Genomic DNA, 20,067 nt, shown 5'->3' with positions numbered 1-20,067 from the left:
TCATTTAAGACTTAAGCTTTTTGGAAATACCGTGTGAGTGTTTCCCCAAAACATTCTATTGCACCAGAGGCCCGACATTGTGTGAGAGATGTGACGAAACACCTGCATGCCACACGAGCTGCAGTGTCCAGTGTGCATTTACAATTCTTGTCTAACGGGTTTGTTTGTTTGTTGCTTGCATCTTGCACATGCTTGAGGTCAGCGTCTGGTCGCTTACCCGCGTTGCAAATATCATTCAGTGTCATGTATGTGCTTCAGCGATGATGCAGCTGTCTGAAAAGTACAGATGATTCAGCAACGCTTTAAAAAAACAACCCTTAAAACAACAAACTAGTAAACGTATGGACACTTACGTGACACAGTTGATTTCCTCAATAAATAATGGAAATAAATCCTTTTATCGTATCGATAAATCCTTAAATCGAGGACAACAAAAGATATGTGGCTCTTTTGAGAGTACGTTTGTACTGTATGTTTGTAGAAATATCATTTAGAAATAGTTTGTTGTGTTTGGACTGGATGTGCAGTGATATGCAAACACACACACACACACACACTGCACAATATCACTGTTGTCATGTGTTGGGAAGAAACCGCCGGACTCGTCTGCCCAGAAGGCTGCTTGTCCCATAGTGCAGTGTTCTACCACAATGGCTGGCTGGGCTCCAAGATGCCGTTCTCAGTCGGTGCTGCGTGTTTGGAACACTGCTCATGATCACGTCTTTGCCCAGCTTCTCCGATGCATCGATCAGCATTCATTTTACACGCAGTATTTCATAACATGGGTCATGCCCTGAGCTTCGGTTGCCAGATCACCCCGAAGTAAATAAATACCCCAAACATCCAGTGTTGCCGACGCACCCTGAATCTGTCTCCATTGGGAAAACACTACAGGATGGTTTTGTTCAAGAAACAATGCAGATCTTTTAGGAGCTCAAACAAAGGACGTTGTGTTTCTGAATGCTACACATCAGAGACGCATGCAGGCCACTACATCTATTTGACCGCAGAAGTTGAGGAGGCTTGTTTTAAAAATTAAATGGGGGTCAACTTAACCACTTAAGAAATCAACTTAAGATTTGGATGTCAACTTAATAACGTCAATATCGGATTTCCAATTTAAGAACGGGCATGCCTCAAATTCAAGCTGTGTTACTAATACTCATAAGCATGAGGAAGGCCTACTGTATGTTTTGTAAGCCAGTTCAGTTATGGCCCATCCTATCTACAGGTTTTACACACCAGTTACCTCTCGAAGGTCTGTGAAGAGGGACGCCTGTTAAAAGGAATACTAGTTGCACAACTTGAATTCCCCTTCAGCATTTGTTGAATACGCTAAACCTTTGTCGTTGCAACCCAACGGTGGGATCTAGTAGATCTACTTTACAATATTAAATTAAGACAATCCACATTGAACTGATCTTACTACAGTATTATATCATATTAATACGTAATAAACACTTTGAAAGGAGCCATTTAGCATGATGCATACTTTAAAGTGGCAAGCATGAAGATTTTGATTTATTAATTTTGAGGATTGTTACTGGTAATAATACTTTTGGTCCTCGGACAATGGTCCTCGCCGGATATAAATGCTCGTGAGAGAGCAATGCGTTAATCTGGCAGTTGAAGCGTTTCAGCGGGGGGCGGGGGGCTGCTGTGATTGGTCGAACGAGGTGCGCGGCACCAGGAAAGAGCGGCAGCGCGTTCGCTGGTTGGCTGGGAGACCCGCTCATCAAACCGCGACAGTATCCTCCCAGCAACTGCGCTTGCGAGAGCCGCCAGGCGCTTCTCCCGTCACGGTCATCCTTTCTGTACACCCCTTCAAACAATGTTATCTATATTCCACACGGCCAAAAACCATCCGCTGACGGCTGAACTCCAGGCTTTTTATTGATTCCACCATCTACAGGTACGTGCTTTTCATTCGCGCGCTTAAATCTTAATCCCCCCCGGTAAAATGGTAAAGTGGCATAGCGAGAAATACGTTGAATTGAATCCATGACTGTGCAGCGGCATCTTCTTACTGCAGCACGAAACTGAAGCACAAAACACAGGGCTTGGATCCACGCGGGGATTGGAAAGGTGTCCCGAGGCTCGGGGAAGGGCAAAAAAACACATTTTCTTCCGGACACAAGTCTCGCGTTAAAACAGACATGTCTGTCAGGTGCATCACTCGCTTGAGGGAATTCACTGCAACAGGCCCACACAGGCCGGCGTTTTTATTCATGCCATTTCAGACATTATTCCTTCTTATTGTCGAGCTTTTTTTTCTTTCTCCCCCCACTAGCGATAAATATTTAAATAGGCTCGCAGCCCTTGCTGTAAACCGAGGGTGTGGACGTCTGATGGTGGGTTATATTACGTAATCTCTTGCCATTCATCCCTCCACGCCTTTCCTCCTGGACGGCGGCCCGATTTCTGCTCGCTGCCTTTCCGAATGCGCCGATCAAAGATATTGTAGCAGATGTTACCCCCCCTCCTCATCTGGAGGGTTAGGCCCGCTCGTTTTAGGTAGTGAACGTTAGTACTTTGCAAGCAGCAGTCAGGCATTTTGTCAACTGTCTTCTACCATTTCTGTTCAAATATCTACCGTTAACATCTCTGGGTGCCTTAAATTAAAGGAGACACCAATCGGATTGTTTTAATAGCAGTTTAATTCTTACTTACTCAAACATAAACGCTCCAGGAAATATTGACTGTCAAGTTCTACAACCTTCAGGGAGTCATTTCCCGTTCATCAGCAATGCTGGAAATTGAAAATAAAGACCTCATCGGCCGATTTTATGACCAAAGGACCAGTTGAGGTCAGAGCTTCATTGCACCTGAGCTCCTGTGATGCATCACATTGTGGTGCAGATTAAAGGCTTGTGGACACTTTCAGAGACACAAATCAGATGGTCGGCCGAACGACCGAAAACGTCGAGCCAAGTCTACTGCGGCCACGTATAACACTCGCACGCGACAACTGGAGATGAATCAATGATTCATGATTGATCATAAAAGAGCAGGTGGATTCTTTCAAACTGAACTAATCGACAGACCAAAGCGACTGATGTGAATGGAATGATTATCACTCAACGCTGCAATTAATCCCCATGGAGCCTTTTGGTCTGTGGCTCGTTCCTTTGGTTTTCTGCACCAAACGACACACGTTTATGGTTGTGTAATCATAGTGGGGCATTTCAGGTAAAGATCCAGAAATGTGTTGTTGGGGAACAAAACCGAGCTAAAAGGAGAGAGGAAATGGGTCAAATTTGTAAGAATGACTATTGATATTGTGGGTTTGTGAAAGTGGTTCGGTCTAACAAATAAATAAATAAATTATTGCAACTTCATCTAAATTGAAATATCTCATCGGTTACGACGTTTTCAGCTGTCTTGATTTCTAGTCCAGAATTAGTGTAAGAACACAATGCTGTTAAAATGTCCAAGAAACAACAAGACTTGCTTTACAATTCTACAACTGCAAGCTCACAAATTGATAAATTGTTTCCATTATTATTTTTCATTTCATTGACCAACAACCTATTACTCTTTTCTTTACGAGAGAAGCAATAATGCAGGAACGTAACACGGTGCATGTGCAGATACACCCACACGCAGACGACCGTAGGTCAAAGTCAGACCGCTATTGACTAACTGACTGTTGGCTCATTATTTTTCCCGCCCTCATCTCTGGCCCCCCAGTTTTGCCATGGCGACGGTAGTGATGGAGCAGATCGGCCGCCTGTTCATCAACGCGCAGCAGCTGCGTCAGATCCCTCAGCTGCTGGAGTCGGCCTTCCCCACGCTGCCGTGCACCGTGAAGGTATCCGACGTTCCCTGGGTGTTCCGCGAGCGCCACATCCTCACCGGCTACCGGCAGCCGGACCAGAGCTGGCGCTACTACTTCTTCACCCTCTTCCAACGGCACAACGAGTCCCTCAACGTGTGGACCCACATGCTGGCCGCCCTCATCATCTTGGTGAAGTGGCAGGAGATCTCGGTGACGGTGGACTTTTTGCGAGACCCTCACGCTCAGCCCCTCTTCATCATCCTCCTGTCGTCCTTCACCTACCTCTCCTTCAGCGCCCTCGCTCATCTGCTCTCCGCCAAGTCCGAGCTCTCCTACTACAGCTTCTACTTCCTCGACTATGTGGGGGTGGCCATCTACCAGTACGGCAGCGCCCTGGCGCACTACTACTACGCCATAGAGAAGGAGTGGCACACCAGGGTGCAAGGAGTCTTTTTGCCCGCCGCGGCCTTTTTGGCCTGGCTCACCTGCTTCGGCTGCTGCTACGGCAAATACGCGAGAGCCGAGCTGCCCAAGTTCGCCATCAAGCTCTGCCAAGTGGTGCCGTCAGCCCTGGCTTACTGTTTAGACATAAGCCCCGTGGTTCACCGTATCTACACCTGCTACCAGGAGGGCTGCTCCGACCCCGTGGTGGCGTACCATTTCTACCACGTGGTCTTTTTCCTGATCAGCGCCTACTTCTTCTGCTGCCCTCACCCGGAGAGCTTGTTCCCGGGGATGTGTGACTTCATCGGGCAGGGCCACCAGATCTTTCACATATTCGTGGTGGTGTGCACCCTGATGCAGATCGAAGCGCTGAAAACGGACTTCACGGAGCGCCGCTCCTTCTACGAGGGCCTTCACGGCCACCTGGCGCACGACGCCGTGGCGCTCTTTATCTTCACGGCCTGCTGCTGCGCTCTCACCGCTTTTTATGTGCGCAATCGCGTCCGTGCCTCGCTGCACGAGAAGGAGGAGTAAGAGTTTAAAAGAAGGGGAAAAAAGAAAAGAAGAACCGATATATTTGACCCTAAGTGGACATTCATTAAAATAACTTGTTTCTGTCAATGAAAGTTATGAATTTATGAGAGTGATTTTTCATTATTTCTTCCGTATGTGATCTGCCAAACTCCAGTGAGCTAACAAAATATGTAAAAGTAATTAATGGTGTGGTTTTGTGACTTGCAATGAAGAAAAGGGATTCTTATAGTTTGTCTTTAGCAACACAGGTAGTACTTCAACGCGGCAAAGATTCCCTTCATGTCAACTCTTTAGAAGTCTGTTTTTAGTCATTGTCTCAAAGAATGTGGTTCTGCTTCACAGTACAAAAATACACTTTCTGTCAAGGGGAGCAGAAAAATAAAAGTTTCTTAATAAGCTTTTTACCCAAATGTTTTTACAACAATCTGACTGTCGTAATCGAATTTTAGCATTTCAAATCTTTTACAATTTACAGTCCCATAACACTTTGTATATTTCACCCAGATGGCAGTTCAGATCCAACTTCTGGCACCTTTTTAATTCTGACCCTCTATTTAAGGATTGTTCTCCCTTTTTTATCATCAAGACAGTAACACTTCTGTTTGAACATATTAGGGGGAAGTTGAAGACCCAATTTAAGAACCAGATATTTTAACTATATTTAAAAAGAAAAAGAAGGATATATTTCATTCTTTTGGTGATAAGATTCTGTTGAACTTTGTTGCAAATGAGGCTGGCACTCAGTATTGGTAAAGAGAAAATGGAAGATACTGATGTTTTGACGGTGTTAATCTTTTTTATTCCAAAGGGCTGAAACTTCAGCTTTTGCCTTTTCACTTCCCATGATGTCAAAGCTTTGGCGCTCATTGTCTTTTCGTTGTTGTTCGGTTTTGACACCCAAAAGCCACCTGGCTGGTGTTCTGCTTTCGGTATGTATTTTGTTTTGTATGATGAATTTGTTGTGCCTCTATGCATGTCTTTTGGTATATAGTCTGGATATTAAGTTTGTGAATGTCTATGAAAGCTTAGCCTTCTTTCTTACCCTGTAAATAAGCTGTATTTCTCTAGAAAGTCCTTTTTATCCCATTTCTCCACCTAATGGCACTCAGAACTGAATGCATCTTCCCTGGCCTGGAATACACAACATTCCTGCTTTGATGCTGATCTGTTCAGAGAGGGTTGTGTTCAGTGCCCAGCTACCTATCGGTCTTCAAATGACTGAATACACCATTTCATACTGCTGCACTGTTACATTGACGAGCCCTGGTGTTTCTTCTTTTTTTTTAATCTCTTAGTTTCACGGCTTTTGTTATGAAAGTGTCACACAGCTACGGCTCGCTGAGGTTTTTACCTCACAGAAGTCTTTAAATGTGAGGAAATGGTCGATATCCCTTAGTTGGTGGTGATGGTGTTTAATGTGCCAATGAATCTGTTATTGCTTCAGTGAAGGTACTAAGAGAGATGAATTCAGAGACGGACTGTCAGAAGTTGATGTAATTGATGTCTTGACATGACTGCAAACACTTTAACCTTAACGCCCCTAAAAAGGACATTTTTTCACTATGGCGTTACTGACCTGGTCTCATCGTGCACTGCCTGAAATGAACACTGTACATACTGTAGCTGACAGCACTGGCTATGTTTACACGAATGGAGGCATCCGCTGCCAATGCGGTTATTCTGGTTTTGTGGGGACTCTTGCAAATGTCATCAGTATAACCTGGAGGAACCTGTTCCAGACATCTGCCTATAGTTGTAATTGGTTGGCAACAAAAATTGAGGCTGAGGCTGATCGGCCGGAAGTCTCCCACGAGCAATGCGGTGTAACATGAGTCTATTGTCCCGACCAGCAAAAGAACCAAAAATCTCACTACGGGTTCATTTCAGTTTTCTTTGCTAAATGAAATGTTTGTTTCAACATGATACTCTGCCACAGATTATCTAGTTTGAATGCCAATTAAACCTGATTAGGAAGTGAAATTGTGTGTAAACGTAGCCTCTGATGCCACACAAGGTTTCCCTTTTATGAAAGCAGGGTGAGAGGGACCAGAATGTCTTCTGCCTCTGAAATAAAAGTGCGACTGACTGTACTAATATTCTGTTGTATTTAAGAAAATAAAGTGTTTCAGTAACTTCCAATCCTCTTTTTTTCTTTCTTCAGAGAAAAGGGAATAATGAAGCAGAGAAAAGCCATAGTAACATAATTACTTTATTGTGAACCTCTGCTGGATGTTAGTAGACATTAAATTCACAGCGTTGAGCTATTTTACTATGAAACGAGTCTGTATAAATGAACGTGGTTTGAATCGCACACGTTGAAATGCCATGAAACTGCAAAAGGTTTCTCGAATTACAAAAGTTGAATCCAAACCACATAAAGTCACACGGTCAAATATTTCAGTTGAGTGAATTCAACAGAACTCAAAATCAAGGATAAATCATTTGGTGGAGGTTTCACAAGTATTCAAATCCACGGCTTTTCTTTGCTTCCACAAATCACATTTTAGTGCCAATATATTTCAAAACTTTAGATGAATTAAAAACCTCAGTGGGGCTGAAGGTTTATGAAGACACATTTTGGGTGCATGCCATTGTAAATCTCGCATGGCTTTATTTTCCAACACATAAAAACTCTCAGTCCCATGATTATCTGGAGTCTACTGATCTTTATGGCCTCTCTTTTCACGCTGCAGACAATAAAACTGTTCTGAATGCAGATATTTTTAACCCGTACCGTCACCAGTAATGTTATATGGTCTCCAAAATGTACGACCCAACAGCCGGCAGAGTAATAGACCCCCCACTGCAGGTAACGAGAAGGAAATTATAAATAATAGACCGGAAAGACACATCCAATATAAAATGTAGCTGGTTCTCAGACGCCGCTGCTTTTATATCATCATATTTCACATCATAGTCATATTTGAACACCACCAGAGGGCAGCCTTGTTGTTCGGTAGGCCAGCTGCAGCAGATTGAGAGGACAGACTCACAGCACATCAGGTAAAACTGTCTCTGATGTATCTTCAGGCAAAAAGGCTTTCTATGAATGTAAAACCCGCATAACGCCTCGGTTTTCGCAAGAGGAACTTGTCATAGCAGTTCAGTCCCCTGTTGTCTGTGGAATATACAAAAAAGGGGTTTACAAATCTGTGATCTATGTTAATCTATGTTTTTGTAAAGGAAAATGACCGTAGTTAAGAATCCACATCTCATTAATGCACATCTCCAATTCAGTTGCTGTGCTTTCTTTCCTCGCAGGTTTCCATGGATCGTGGTTCTGTGTGGACCCTGTTCGTCATGGTCCTGCTGACAACCACTGCTGCTGCCACTATTAATATTAATCACTATTCCTGTCATCATAAACCAATATTACCGACTTTCCTTGTGCTTGCGCTCCGCAGCAGTGGACCGTGGAAGGTGGTCACATCTGATGGTGGTTGTCCTGCCGTTCACACCACTTACTACTCTCAATATCTGAACCATTCCTGTCATAGGAATTGAATGTTTTCTACATTGTTTATGTTGTTCATTCTGTACACATTACATTCATTGCAGCGGGAGGGATCCTCCTCCGCCATTCTCCCTAATGTTTCTCCCCTTTTTTTCTCCCCATCGAAGGGGAGGGGAGTTTTCGGAGGACGGAGGACGTCGCAGACTGTGTACAGACTGTAAAGCCCTCTGGGGCAAATTTGTAATTTATGATTATGGGCGACACAAAATGGAATGAATTGAATAGATGTCTGATGAATTCAACAGAAGACCATGTAGTAACGAGCATTATTCAGTAATGAATTAACGATGGAAAAATAAAGCTATTATTAAAATAAGATGACACGTCCCAGTATGCCACAGTTTGCTGCTACATTTTCATTCGATCAAACTGGTGGTAAAAATACAAAACAGATGGCTTCTCTCCTCTGTTTCGGATCTATCAATGAAAAATGGATGAGGACACAATTATTGTCTTCTTGACCAAAAAGCTGTAAATTGTATTCATGTATTCACCCCACAAAAAAAGCTTTTTACAAAAATGTATTTTTCCATTAGGGGGCACAACCAGTCAACACATCTCCCCAAATATATATTTATCACTTCTCTTTCAAATCAACATGCAGGTCAATAAAGACATCTGCTGCAAAACATGCCAGTGCTTTTGTTAAATGAAACATTAATTGAAAATGATGAGTTGATTATTGTTGTAAAAATGTCCTAATTAAGAATAATATTACATGATTAAAATCTAGTTTTATTCATGCACATGTGTATTTCGGCACATTAGAGCCGTGTCTCTCTGCAGCCTCGTGGGTGGCACATATTTCTTATTCATGCATGCGCTGTATATTTTGATGGGGTAGCTTGTGTGTTAATGCCTTTTGTTTCCGTGTGTGTATTTTTTGTTCCTGCATCGGTACAAATACACGGATGTTTGTGTGGGATCACATTAAATAGAATCACTTCTTTTGTTGACATCCATGAGGAGCTCTGCTTGTGATGAATACATTGGCGCTGTGCATTCAACTTAACTTTCTCATCATGCTTCAACTTCTGCCTCTCCTACAAACAAACGCATCACATTTCCAGTCTGACGGAAAGGAAACGAATATGCTGCACTAATTTTAGTATCTCTAAAGTACATTTTTTTGTGAAGGAGAATAATCTTTGAAGATAGAAGCAGAAATGGGCTTCTGATGCCCCTACCCTGAATGTGATTAATTCCCGGCATTACACACTCAAGACGGTCTTAAATCAAATGGCAGAGATAGTGCTAATTGCCTCACAGACTGCTTCCTGTCCTCTAACTATCAATTGCTCCTCCAGACGCATCCATTTTCATACAGGCTGTTTCTCGAGCAGCTTCCCTTTGAGCATCACTCCTCTCCCTATCGCTATGGTTCCCTCACTCGGCAAAGCGCCTCTGCAGAAACTACAGTGCTCCTTTTTAAACGCTTCATTTGATTTGTGCGATTGGTATCAAGGTTGCCGGCGTAATATTGGTGGGGCCGTGGTCTCCTATCGTGTTTTGTAATTAAAGGTTTGACTTGCTAGAAGGAATGGCTTTGTTCAGAGTTATTAAAACGCCCCCTCTTTTTGACAGGTGACAGACCGCCAACTTCTTTTTACATCTGTACTTTTTTTGATGAACCTCTTCTGTGCTGCCAGGTATTTTGTTCCCACATCCTTTATTATTGTTGCATTTTCATATCGTCTCTCCCTTTTGTTGTTTCTGGGAAAAAGGCTTTGGAAAAATGACTGTGTTATGAGGGATGTAATCATGTGAGGAACTGAACAAACCTTTGTCAGACTTTAAATTAGAAATTAATCAAAATGGAAAATGTATTACCTGTCCCCCAGTCCCTGCAATGTACTCATAATGGTACTGAGTCAGTGCACGTTAAAGTAGATAAACAGCTATTTCCGTCCTAATACACTTGATGTATTTCACATTACAGTTCAGTCTATTTGAAGTATGTAAAGTGCAATGAAAACAATGTTGAAAAGTTCATTTGGCTTTTTAGGTCTAACATGTGACAAACAAAACAAAAGCCAGAGAACCTTGTGGTGTACATTCATTCACCTAACATTACACAGTAATTTGACTTGTTTTTAATGTTTTTTTGTAAACATTGTATATAGTGCTATTTGATTTCTTTGATGAGAGGATTGATACCACTTGAATATAACGCTGAGATATCTTTAGCTGGCTCTAGGCATAAAGACTGAACTTATTTTTCATAACCCGCATGGCTCCAGCTCTTAAACAATTTGGATTTAGGTTAGAAACACTTTCCACATTATATGCTAATCACTCTCCTATGTAACCCTCTCTGCGTTGTATTGATTGTGATTGTCATATTTGGCAGCTCAAATGGGTACTCGCAGTGTTTCTCCCCAGTCCTCATACTGTGAATTGTTGAACACAGATGGGGATCAAAAAAACATGAAAATGAAGTGTAAATGAAGTGACTGTCGAGGCCTTTAAATTGTGATGCTCCAGCCAATCAAGGGTTGCTTTAGAAATACATTGATCCTTATCAGTTTTCAGTGTGAGTGCCACCGTATTTGTATAGAGCATTAATGAGGCAATGAGGCTCATCGATAGTCTAATGTTAATGCTGCCTATAAAGTATCATCAGAATCAGTGTCTGTCTTCATAATCATACTAAGATGGCATTTGATTGTCACACTTGTACTACTGACTAGAAACATAATGGATTCAGTCTGCTCTCCAAGAGACACTTCTAACCTCCTCTCCATCTTTGCTGTGGCCTTGATTCTACTTGCTTTACCAATCGGCTCGCCATTGATCGGGCCTATTCATCACGGGTTGGTTGTGGAGATACTGGAGGCTGGCGGAGGTGAGGAGGAAGCACGTTTGCCCTATCTGAAGGTCTCTCTCTCGCCAAAGCCTGTAGCCGCTGAAGGATGATGAATTCCCCCTTTCTGCCCCCTAACCTCTCTCTATACAGCAGGGTTACGTACGCACATTAATCCCAGATAAACAGAAAGTGGAAACTTTAAGAAGCCTGGACATTGTGTTTTTCTCACAGACTTGTTCTAGTGCAGATAGACTTGTTTCATGGGCGTCGAGGTTTGAATAACCTTTGAGGAGACCGCCTCATGATTCTTCCTTAGTGCTACTCCTTTATTAGAACCTGAGTATTCCTCCCTGATCTGAGAACAGTACAACTGGCTTGATTTTTGAGGGTCAACATTATTCTGCCAAAATGCACTGCCCAAATAAAGCGGATGTGCAGAAACCATCAAAGTAATAGCTGATATTCCGAGAAATCTTCTTAGTGGCTTTTTAGTTAGTTAGTTTAGTTAAATTACAAATTTGATACCACTCAGACAAATCTAACTAATTATGTTTAGACTCTAAAAACACTTAATAAACAACATTTAATTAAAAAAATGCCACGAATATTGTCATTTACTGTAGCATTCAACAGTTAAGTATACTGATATCTCATGTACTCACTCACAGTATAATGACTATATGGCATATTGCATACAGTGTATTGTATATTATCAGAATGGGACATAGCTCTACGGGTATGTAAATCCTAATTTAAATATTTGAAACATACAAGTATCGATGGCTAAACGCTCGTCAAAATGTCAAGCCCTTGATCCTCTTACCACATGTTTCTTCTCCTTTATTCACATTCTGCCTTGCAGAACAAACTTTATGTTCCAATTCTGTAAATCCATCACCTTGTGAAGTGTCCCCCCCCCCCCCCCCCCACTGCCACAGTATGAGTTTTCTCAAAAGACTCCAGATGGCTTAGGATCCTTTTGTTCAGGCCTATCTGTAGGCTTCCTCTGCACCTCGATGCACACTATTCAATTACCCGCACACCTGCAGCGCCGCTTTCACATTTTTAAAAGCAGTCTTTGAACAAGCGATTCCTGCATGTTGCTCTATACAAAGAGAAGCCATCTCGAGTTTCCCTACAAACACTAGTTTTAATATCTATACAATTTTCTATATTGGGAGTCGATGTTGAAGAGTTGTTCATTGATGAAGCAGTTAGATAAAATTCCTTCCCAGGGTGAATGTCAGAAAAATGCCCTTGCAGTATTCATACAGGGTTATGTATTTGCAGTTTTCACTCTAAATGTAATTCCTGGATTAGGCAATTGGATAGGCTCCGTTATCGTTGTGACTTTTTCAGGGATTACATCCACACAGGATTAGTACAGAAATTGTTCAATTTAATTTTGAGGCGGTACAGAGATGATAAAGAGATATAGTGAGCTACGGAATAGCGGCTCAGTGTTGCTGAATGGACTCGCTCCTCTTCAACGAGCTGAAGACCTGAGAGTCGCTTGAAACTGGCAGCCCTTTCTGATCCTTTCTACAGTGTAAACCGGCTTATTCGGCAACAGTAGAGCATCCAGTGGGAGGCGGATTTTGTGTTAAAATTTGCGCACTAAATGTAGAGAAAAGTTTTCTTTAAAGTACAGGTCATTGTGAGTGTAGTGGCTGCATCAGAGATATAAAAAGTAATTATGTTGTCAAGTGACACTAATGACAAACGTGAGATAATAGAAATGCTCAAGGTTAACGGCAACTAAAGTGAATATTAAATAATCCCCTCCTTTAAAAAGAGATCTCACTTCTGTCACACAAGTACATAAGCACTGTCGTTTGATAGTTGCAAATTAAATCAGTAAAAATCTTTGCCTTCCCAGCACCAAAACAAATAACAAGTGTCCAGGTCCGGAGACAGCAGGACTCAAAAGCAGATTGGCCAAAACAATACTTTACAAGAATTACGTTTCATTACATGTCATTTAGCTGACGCTTTTATCCAAAGCGATTTTCATTGCATTTTTAACCTGTGGTTTTACATTTTTAACCCTCCCACTGAGTGGGAGTAGCGTGCAGCCGACCCGGGGAGCTTTTAGGGGTTTGGGTGTCTTGCTCAGGGACACTTCAACGTGGGACATGGAGCAACCAGGGTTCAAACTGTCAAGCTTGCGGTTCCCGGCGCACAGAGCTCTCTCTACTCCATACGCCACCGTCGCTCTCGCTAGGGGGAAACCGGGGACCAGGAATACACGTGAAACAAACCTCACCGACATAGACAGAGAACTCACGAGGAGACAAGGGACACACCTGGTTTAAATATAGTGGGACGGTGCAGGTTTGATTGGACACAAGAGGGAAGAATCAGGGACACAGCAGACAACACAATGACAGGGGAAAACACACCAGGGCAGGAAGTGAAGCTAACCCAGGGACACATGAGGCAGGAAACTACAAAATAAAACCGGAACTGAACCCACACTGACATGGAGGCTGGGGGGTGAACATAGTGGAGCATTTAGCAATCAAGAAGAAGCTACATGTTTCTCACAGAACAGAAGAGCCCTTAAGGACAAAAACAAACCCAAACTCTGGGGAATCCAGGGGAAGAAGACATTTTGTGGGGATGTCCCGACATTAAATACAGATTTATATAACTTGCTATATCTCCCACTGGCAACTCCAAGTCCCCATGTATATGTAACACTTACTATTTCTTATCTGTTGACGGGTGCGTTGGGATTATTAACTAAAGGACTTTGAAGGTATCTAAACAGAGGAGAACCCCCCCCCCCCCTCTCCCGGGCCTATCACTCTGAAACAATGCATATAATGTGATAAGTGTATCTTGGCAAAATCTAAATAGAAGTGTCTGAGGAAAAACAAGGTACGGGAGGAGGCAATCGCTGTGGCGTGGAGCGCCCGGCTCTGTGAATCGACACGGGCTGATAGATGGCGCCTGGGCTGACAGCGCCGGCACAGTAACTAAATCACAAAGAGGAGGGCCAGAGCTGATAAAAACTCTGGGACTGTCACACTGCTCCTGATTAAGGCTCCCTGTCAGCCTCTCCATTGTAAGAGAACAGTACTTTTAAAGTTAGCCGCAGAGAGTTTTTAGAAATGCTGGAGGGAGGTGAAGAACTTCCTGCTCATCCCAGTTTACCTGAGCAGGAGCTCTGCAGGAGCAGGGGAGTGTGCATCATGTGCATTTAATGCGTTCCCCACTGTGGAAATTCCTGATTTTATGCCTGCTTTTTAAGCCACAATTTGGAAAGCCACCTTGTATGTAGTCATTCTTCTTCTTTTTAATAGACATGTCCACGTAATCTCTGGAACCTCTATTGCTGAGACATGATCAAAATATACCAAATATGATGATTTATATTTCTTTTTAGGGATGTGAAGAGTAAATAGTTGTGTACTTGCTCAAACATATAGCTTAATGCAGTCTGCCATTATTCCATTTTCAGTCAATTTGAAGATTAGTTATAAGCTATGTAGAAATCATTGCCACACTTTCAAGTCCAAATAAATCAGGTCTTAGATTTGAAGAAAGATGCTCTTTTAAAATGCATGAAGTAAACTGGTTTGCATTTCGGTGGGAACTCATGTCCTTTTACGCCCTTGAAAAGGACCACAATGTAGAGTATTTTGCGCTACGTGATGAGCAACTTTGTGGCTTAACAAAATATGCACACCCATGTGTATGCATGAGTCATCTTCCTTTGCTATGGTTGACAGTTGACTCATCAACATGAAGCTGCAAATACTAAGCTCCAGAAACTACAAAAATATCAGTTAAGCTGTGGAGGTTAGTCCGGTGCTATTTTATGTGATTCTTGACAGGCGCTTTTATTTGTCTTTTTTTTTTTTTCAATAATCCAGATGAAGTCATAGTGATGCCACCACCGTTATCTCAGCTTGGACTCGGACGTATGTTTTTACAAAAGACCCATTTTACAAAATGGATGCACGTGTGGAATCTCCATCGCATTGCATCGCATTGCCCAGGACAACGTGCTTTTGGAGCTTTTCTCAAACTAGGGGCAGTTTGCGTCAAATGGTTTCAATATCTAGGTCTCTGCTGCTTGGACTTTTAACTATTAGCAATTTATAAACTGTCCCTTGCGGGTCGCCGCTTGAAGAGCCACACAAAATCCCTGGAATACTTCCTGGAATACCGTCTCTGTTGCTAGTATTTTAGATGATGAAATGCGAACATAGTAAATATTTCCATTGTTGTGCAGATCAGACTGTGTCTATCACACCGATGGCCGCTACCCAAAAGCTCTCAAATGATAACATATCGGCACAGATTGGAGTGCAGTTGGAACACAAATACAGAGAATATAAACATATTAAAACCAACTGAAAGAGAAGAAGAACAGATGCTGTATTCATTTACTGGCTGTTGATCCAATACTCAGCAGCACGCCACACACTTCTTCCCCCTCGGCGTGAAGGTCTGCTGACATTGGTATTCTTCTGCAGGCACAACTTTCTGGGGTAAATATTTATAGAGGGGACTGGCATAAGGCGATAAGGAATAGTGGTCCATTAATGATAATAGGGGAATTTAAACAGAATATTTAATCAAGCGCTAGTTTGTATCTCTAGGACAAAAGCATTTCAATGCTTTTAAAGGTCTACCTCGCAGCATTCTGGCAAAGGTCAAGGAGGATTTTTACAAACTTTTATTCCTGGAGCAGGATTCTATTTTGGGAGCTTTGGCAGGGTCGTAATAATCATAGGTGAAAACCTGTCCCATCTGTTGTCCCAAAATACAGTGCTCTGTTGGATGTCAGTTGAATATAAAATGCTATTTGAACACACAAAACATTCAAAATAAAACGGCAGCTGCATATTCTGATACGGGTGAATCACAAGCAGGGCTCCAAATTATGTGTGGGTCCTTCGCTATTGCTTCAAAACATTATAGTATTTTTCTGTTTTTGACTTTAACCCAAAGTGGCAGCCACTTTGTGAGAAAAAGTAAACAAAAATCCATCCGACTCTTTTTAGTTTACATACGGTAACCGTTTTGACAGGAAACACAGAGCTGAAGTATTTGGTGCAATAAGAGTCCATAAATCATTCAGATAACAAGCCCCCAGTGCTCATATTCAGTGTTTCACTTCTAATGTGATCGCTCAGTCCAAAAGATAGCTGATATTTTTATTCTCCATCATGTTTGGATTGAGTAACTGGATTACAAGAGGTGTTGATTGGCTGATAATACATTTAGCTTGATAGTCGAGACAACCAAGCGTAATGAGACTTCCAAGGCAAGAGTCATAAGATACTTCACAGGTGAGACTTTAGCTCGATTTTTAGCTCACTTTTGTATTTAATTTTAAAACCCCCACTTCTGTTACAGTCTTAACTCAGTTTTGTCAAAATATGTAGATCGTATAATTTGCCTTCCAAGGCAGTATTATAGACTGCTCCATGTTCTTTACGGTACAAATCTGTGAATAAAAGCAGTAATATCTCATGTTCACTAATTTCAGGAGCAACATAGACAAAAAGACAGCACTGCCTATGCTGAAATGAAAATCAGTGTTGCGACTGATTGAGGACTATAAGAATGACGCTTAAGCAGGAAAACGTTGCGTGTGAGAGAGTGTTATAGCTTTAAAACGTTTTCAAAAGGAGACGCTTGGCAGCATTGGCTTTCCTGTGACAGATGGCTGAGGGAGGTGAGGGAACAGAGGAGAGCATCAGCTCAAACCTCACTCTGCCTCCAAGGATTGGAAAGAGTTTTTGGAACCCAGGATGAGAAATGGAGGATAAGAGGAGAAATTGCAGGATTGAAGCCAAACGTGAATCATATAAAACTTTAATGACAGTCTGGAGTGTCCTGAGACGTTCAACATGAGTCATTTTTATCAAGACACCTTTACTGAAGGACATTGTGATGCAATTAAAAACTGATTGAGTTGTGCAAAGAACGTGGCTTCTTCACATTCCATGAGCTCACAGACGGCTTACCTTGTATGATGTGCAGACCTAGCAACGCATTTTGCTGGTTTAATTAACCGTGACCAAGCTTGCATTGTGTTCTGCTTCGTATGAATTGCTGCAACTTCAAATGAGCCCGCAAAAGCGTCATGCTATGTGGGGGGATTGGGGCATTGTACTGCATAGTGATTAGTGTTCAGGCCCACGTTGAAATGTCTGAGAGAAAGAGAGAGAGGGGGAGAGTAAAACACGCCACTTTGACAATAACACACTGGCATGGATTCAATAATCCTAGAGTTGTGTTACAAAAAACTCTGCAATGATTTGTTGACCGCAAAGGTGAGTTCAACTCACACTCATTTGAAATGATCCCCCGGCCACAGATTGTTGGGTTTAGGGTGGGCATTCGCTCTCATTCCTGTCACGGTGCTGTTGACTCACGAGCCAGGCTTGATGAGTTTACTGCTTCATCTGTTTCTCAACATTCAACACTTAACACCATCTGCTGTGCTCGAGTGCAACCCGCCCGCAAGTCCGAACCACGCCACCTGATACTCAAGCCACGTTGAGCCACTCCACCGTCCTTTCATCCTCCTGCTCCTCCTGAAGGCGAGTCTGTGTTTTTAGACTCCAGGTCGCTGTGTAGAAAGCATCCAATTGTTCTGGTGCATTTGGTATTGAATCTTTTTCTCCCTGCATCTCGGATGATTTCCGCAGCCTCCCCTCGGTTTGTCTTGTTGACAGCAGCAACTATCTGCATCAACTTCCTACACCTGTAAATTGTTTTTCCAACACCTCTGCTGACTGTTTGTAAGCCATCGCTGTGATTCAGTGACTGATGACTCAAATCAATCAAAAGCAGCCTGACATAGAAGGCAACGATTTCAATGTTTGTTTTTTTCCAGAAAGAACGGCAAGTAAGATCTGTTTGACAACTACAAACCAAATAACTGAAAAAAAGGTTTGAACGTTGTTAGATGTTGTTAATAGGGCAGGAGCCAGTCCCAGCTGACGTTGGGGCCAGAGACGTGGTGCACCCTGGTCTGGTCGACCAATCAATCGCACAGCTGACATAGAGACAACCATTCACTCACACAGTCACACACCTACGGGCAATTTTAGAGTCACCAATTAATTTGTCTTTGCAGTGTGGGAGGAAGTCCGAGTACCCGGAGAGAACCCACACAGGCACGGAGAGAACATGCAAACTGCACATAGAAAGGCCGGATAAACCAGGACCTTCTTGCTGTGGGAGTGGGAGGTGAAATATATGCAGCGTTGGGATGTGGTTTTGAGCAAGTATACAAATAAATGATTGATGTTAATACAATTATTAATGTCAATTGTGTGTCATGCACATGAGTACTTGTTACGACCTGTGATGTCACAACATAGCGTCTTAAATAAACATCTATGATAAATAAATACATCTTTTGAACCTGGTCCAGATCCCAGTTTGATTTTTTAAATTGTATAACATGCCAAGTCGACACGTATCTCCCTCTAAATCCTCTTAGCGTTGCCATCACTCAGGGTCGGGGATGAAGTTCGGATCGCCCCCTAGTTTGGGAACCAGTGCTGTAGCTGATTAAATACAGTTTACCGACTTTACTTGTAGTGGCTAATCCAATTATATAATTAGTCATTAATATGTCCAGATGTTTGACCCAAATATACCAGATGCCAGTTTTTCAAGCGTCTCAAAAGTCATTACCTCTAATTCACAACCTGATCCGTTACTTATCACCTGGTCATTGAACCGTTATATTTATTTCCCTTTCCCTCTTTTGCACAACGTCAAATGTTATATTGGATATTATATCAGGCCCCAGTAAAAATACTTTTTTCGTCTTTGGGGGATTTAAAAAAACACTAACATTTATATTTAAATATAAAATACAACTTAATGCCCTTTTGCACGTTTTTAAAAAACATTTTGAATCTTAGCATGACTTCCTTCCATATTTTAAGATGCAGTGATTAAATGAAAATGTGAGTCAGGTTTGTTTCGAATAGAGCGGCCCATTAAATGCAAATCTCTCCACATGCCTTGTGGAATGAGGACAACGGAAAGCTGCTGCTAGGAAACACATGGGACACATTGTGACCGACTTATTGAGTCTGTCTTCTGCCAAAAGAAAGATAAAAAACAAAAACAGGCAACGCAAAAGAAGCGCAGGCATATAGAGCAAAGACAGATACAGTATTTATGTTGGACAGGAACTCATTTCTGTCCACACGCACGTCTCAAGCCAATTTCTGTCTTAATGTTACTTGCTAATTAAAATCATAAAATTATTATTTTTTCAAAATAAAACTTTAGTCTCCTTTCCTTGAACCCATGTAGTTATCCCCACATTACTGAATCTGATTTAAAAGTCTTTACAGCTGAGTTATTTATCTCCGAGTTGCAGGCTCTGCTTTTTGAAAAGCCGTTTCTCTTCAACATCAACCAGGTGTGAGATTCAGGCAGCGGGTCAGACTCAAATCACTGAAGCACTACTTGTTACAGACAGTAAGGAAAGCAATTTTACCCCAGGTGGCAAAAGAAGTATTGATGAAGTAAAAAAAGAGTGTCATGAAAGAAGGTCATGTTTTGAGAAAAATTGAAAAAAAATGAAGGGGGGAAAGTGGAGTGGCAGAATCAAAGAAATGTCGAGAGATGGTTTGATGTGCTCCTTCACAGAGAGGGGAGTCGCGTGTCATGGTGCTGGTGAGGGACATCTTCTTTTAAAAGGAGAAGTGTGAATTTGAGACGGAAGGCTGGGGTTAAACCCCCATGACACCAAGCATCAATCACGCTGAAGCATCATTGACTGAAGCACTGAAACCCTCCAGGGATCCTGTTTTTTGGTCTTAGATGGAAGAATAGATGGAGGATGATGATTATTTCAGTAAATTGGAGCTGCAGAGTACCAAAAATCTAATTTCTGCCATTTTTCAGAAATGTTTGGCAGGTTAATATCAATGTATTTACATTGTGTTTCCTGTTCATGGAGCGTGCACAGACGTGTGGTCTGGTGGGGACTAAATG

The 20,067-nt window shown here is 42.2% G+C and overlaps 1 protein-coding gene across 1 annotated transcript; it reads left to right on the top strand.

Moving 5' to 3' along the window:
• Positions 1-1,686: 1,686 nt before the first annotated feature.
• On the top strand, positions 1,687-6,895 carry paqr7b (progestin and adipoQ receptor family member VII, b). The gene is made up of 2 exons (XM_040164651.2): positions 1,687-1,912; positions 3,691-6,895. The coding sequence occupies exon 2, from the start codon at positions 3,698-3,700 to the stop codon at positions 4,754-4,756; it is 1,059 nt and encodes a 352-aa protein (XP_040020585.1). The 5' UTR covers positions 1,687-1,912; positions 3,691-3,697; the 3' UTR covers positions 4,757-6,895.
• The last annotated feature ends 13,172 nt before the right edge of the window (positions 6,896-20,067 follow it).

The sequence above is a fragment of the Gasterosteus aculeatus genome, chromosome 20, assembly GCF_964276395.1.
Source record: "Gasterosteus aculeatus chromosome 20, fGasAcu3.hap1.1, whole genome shotgun sequence".
Classification (NCBI taxonomy): Eukaryota; Metazoa; Chordata; class Actinopteri; order Perciformes; family Gasterosteidae; genus Gasterosteus; species Gasterosteus aculeatus.
This window is presented reverse-complemented; position numbering and strand designations above follow the sequence as displayed.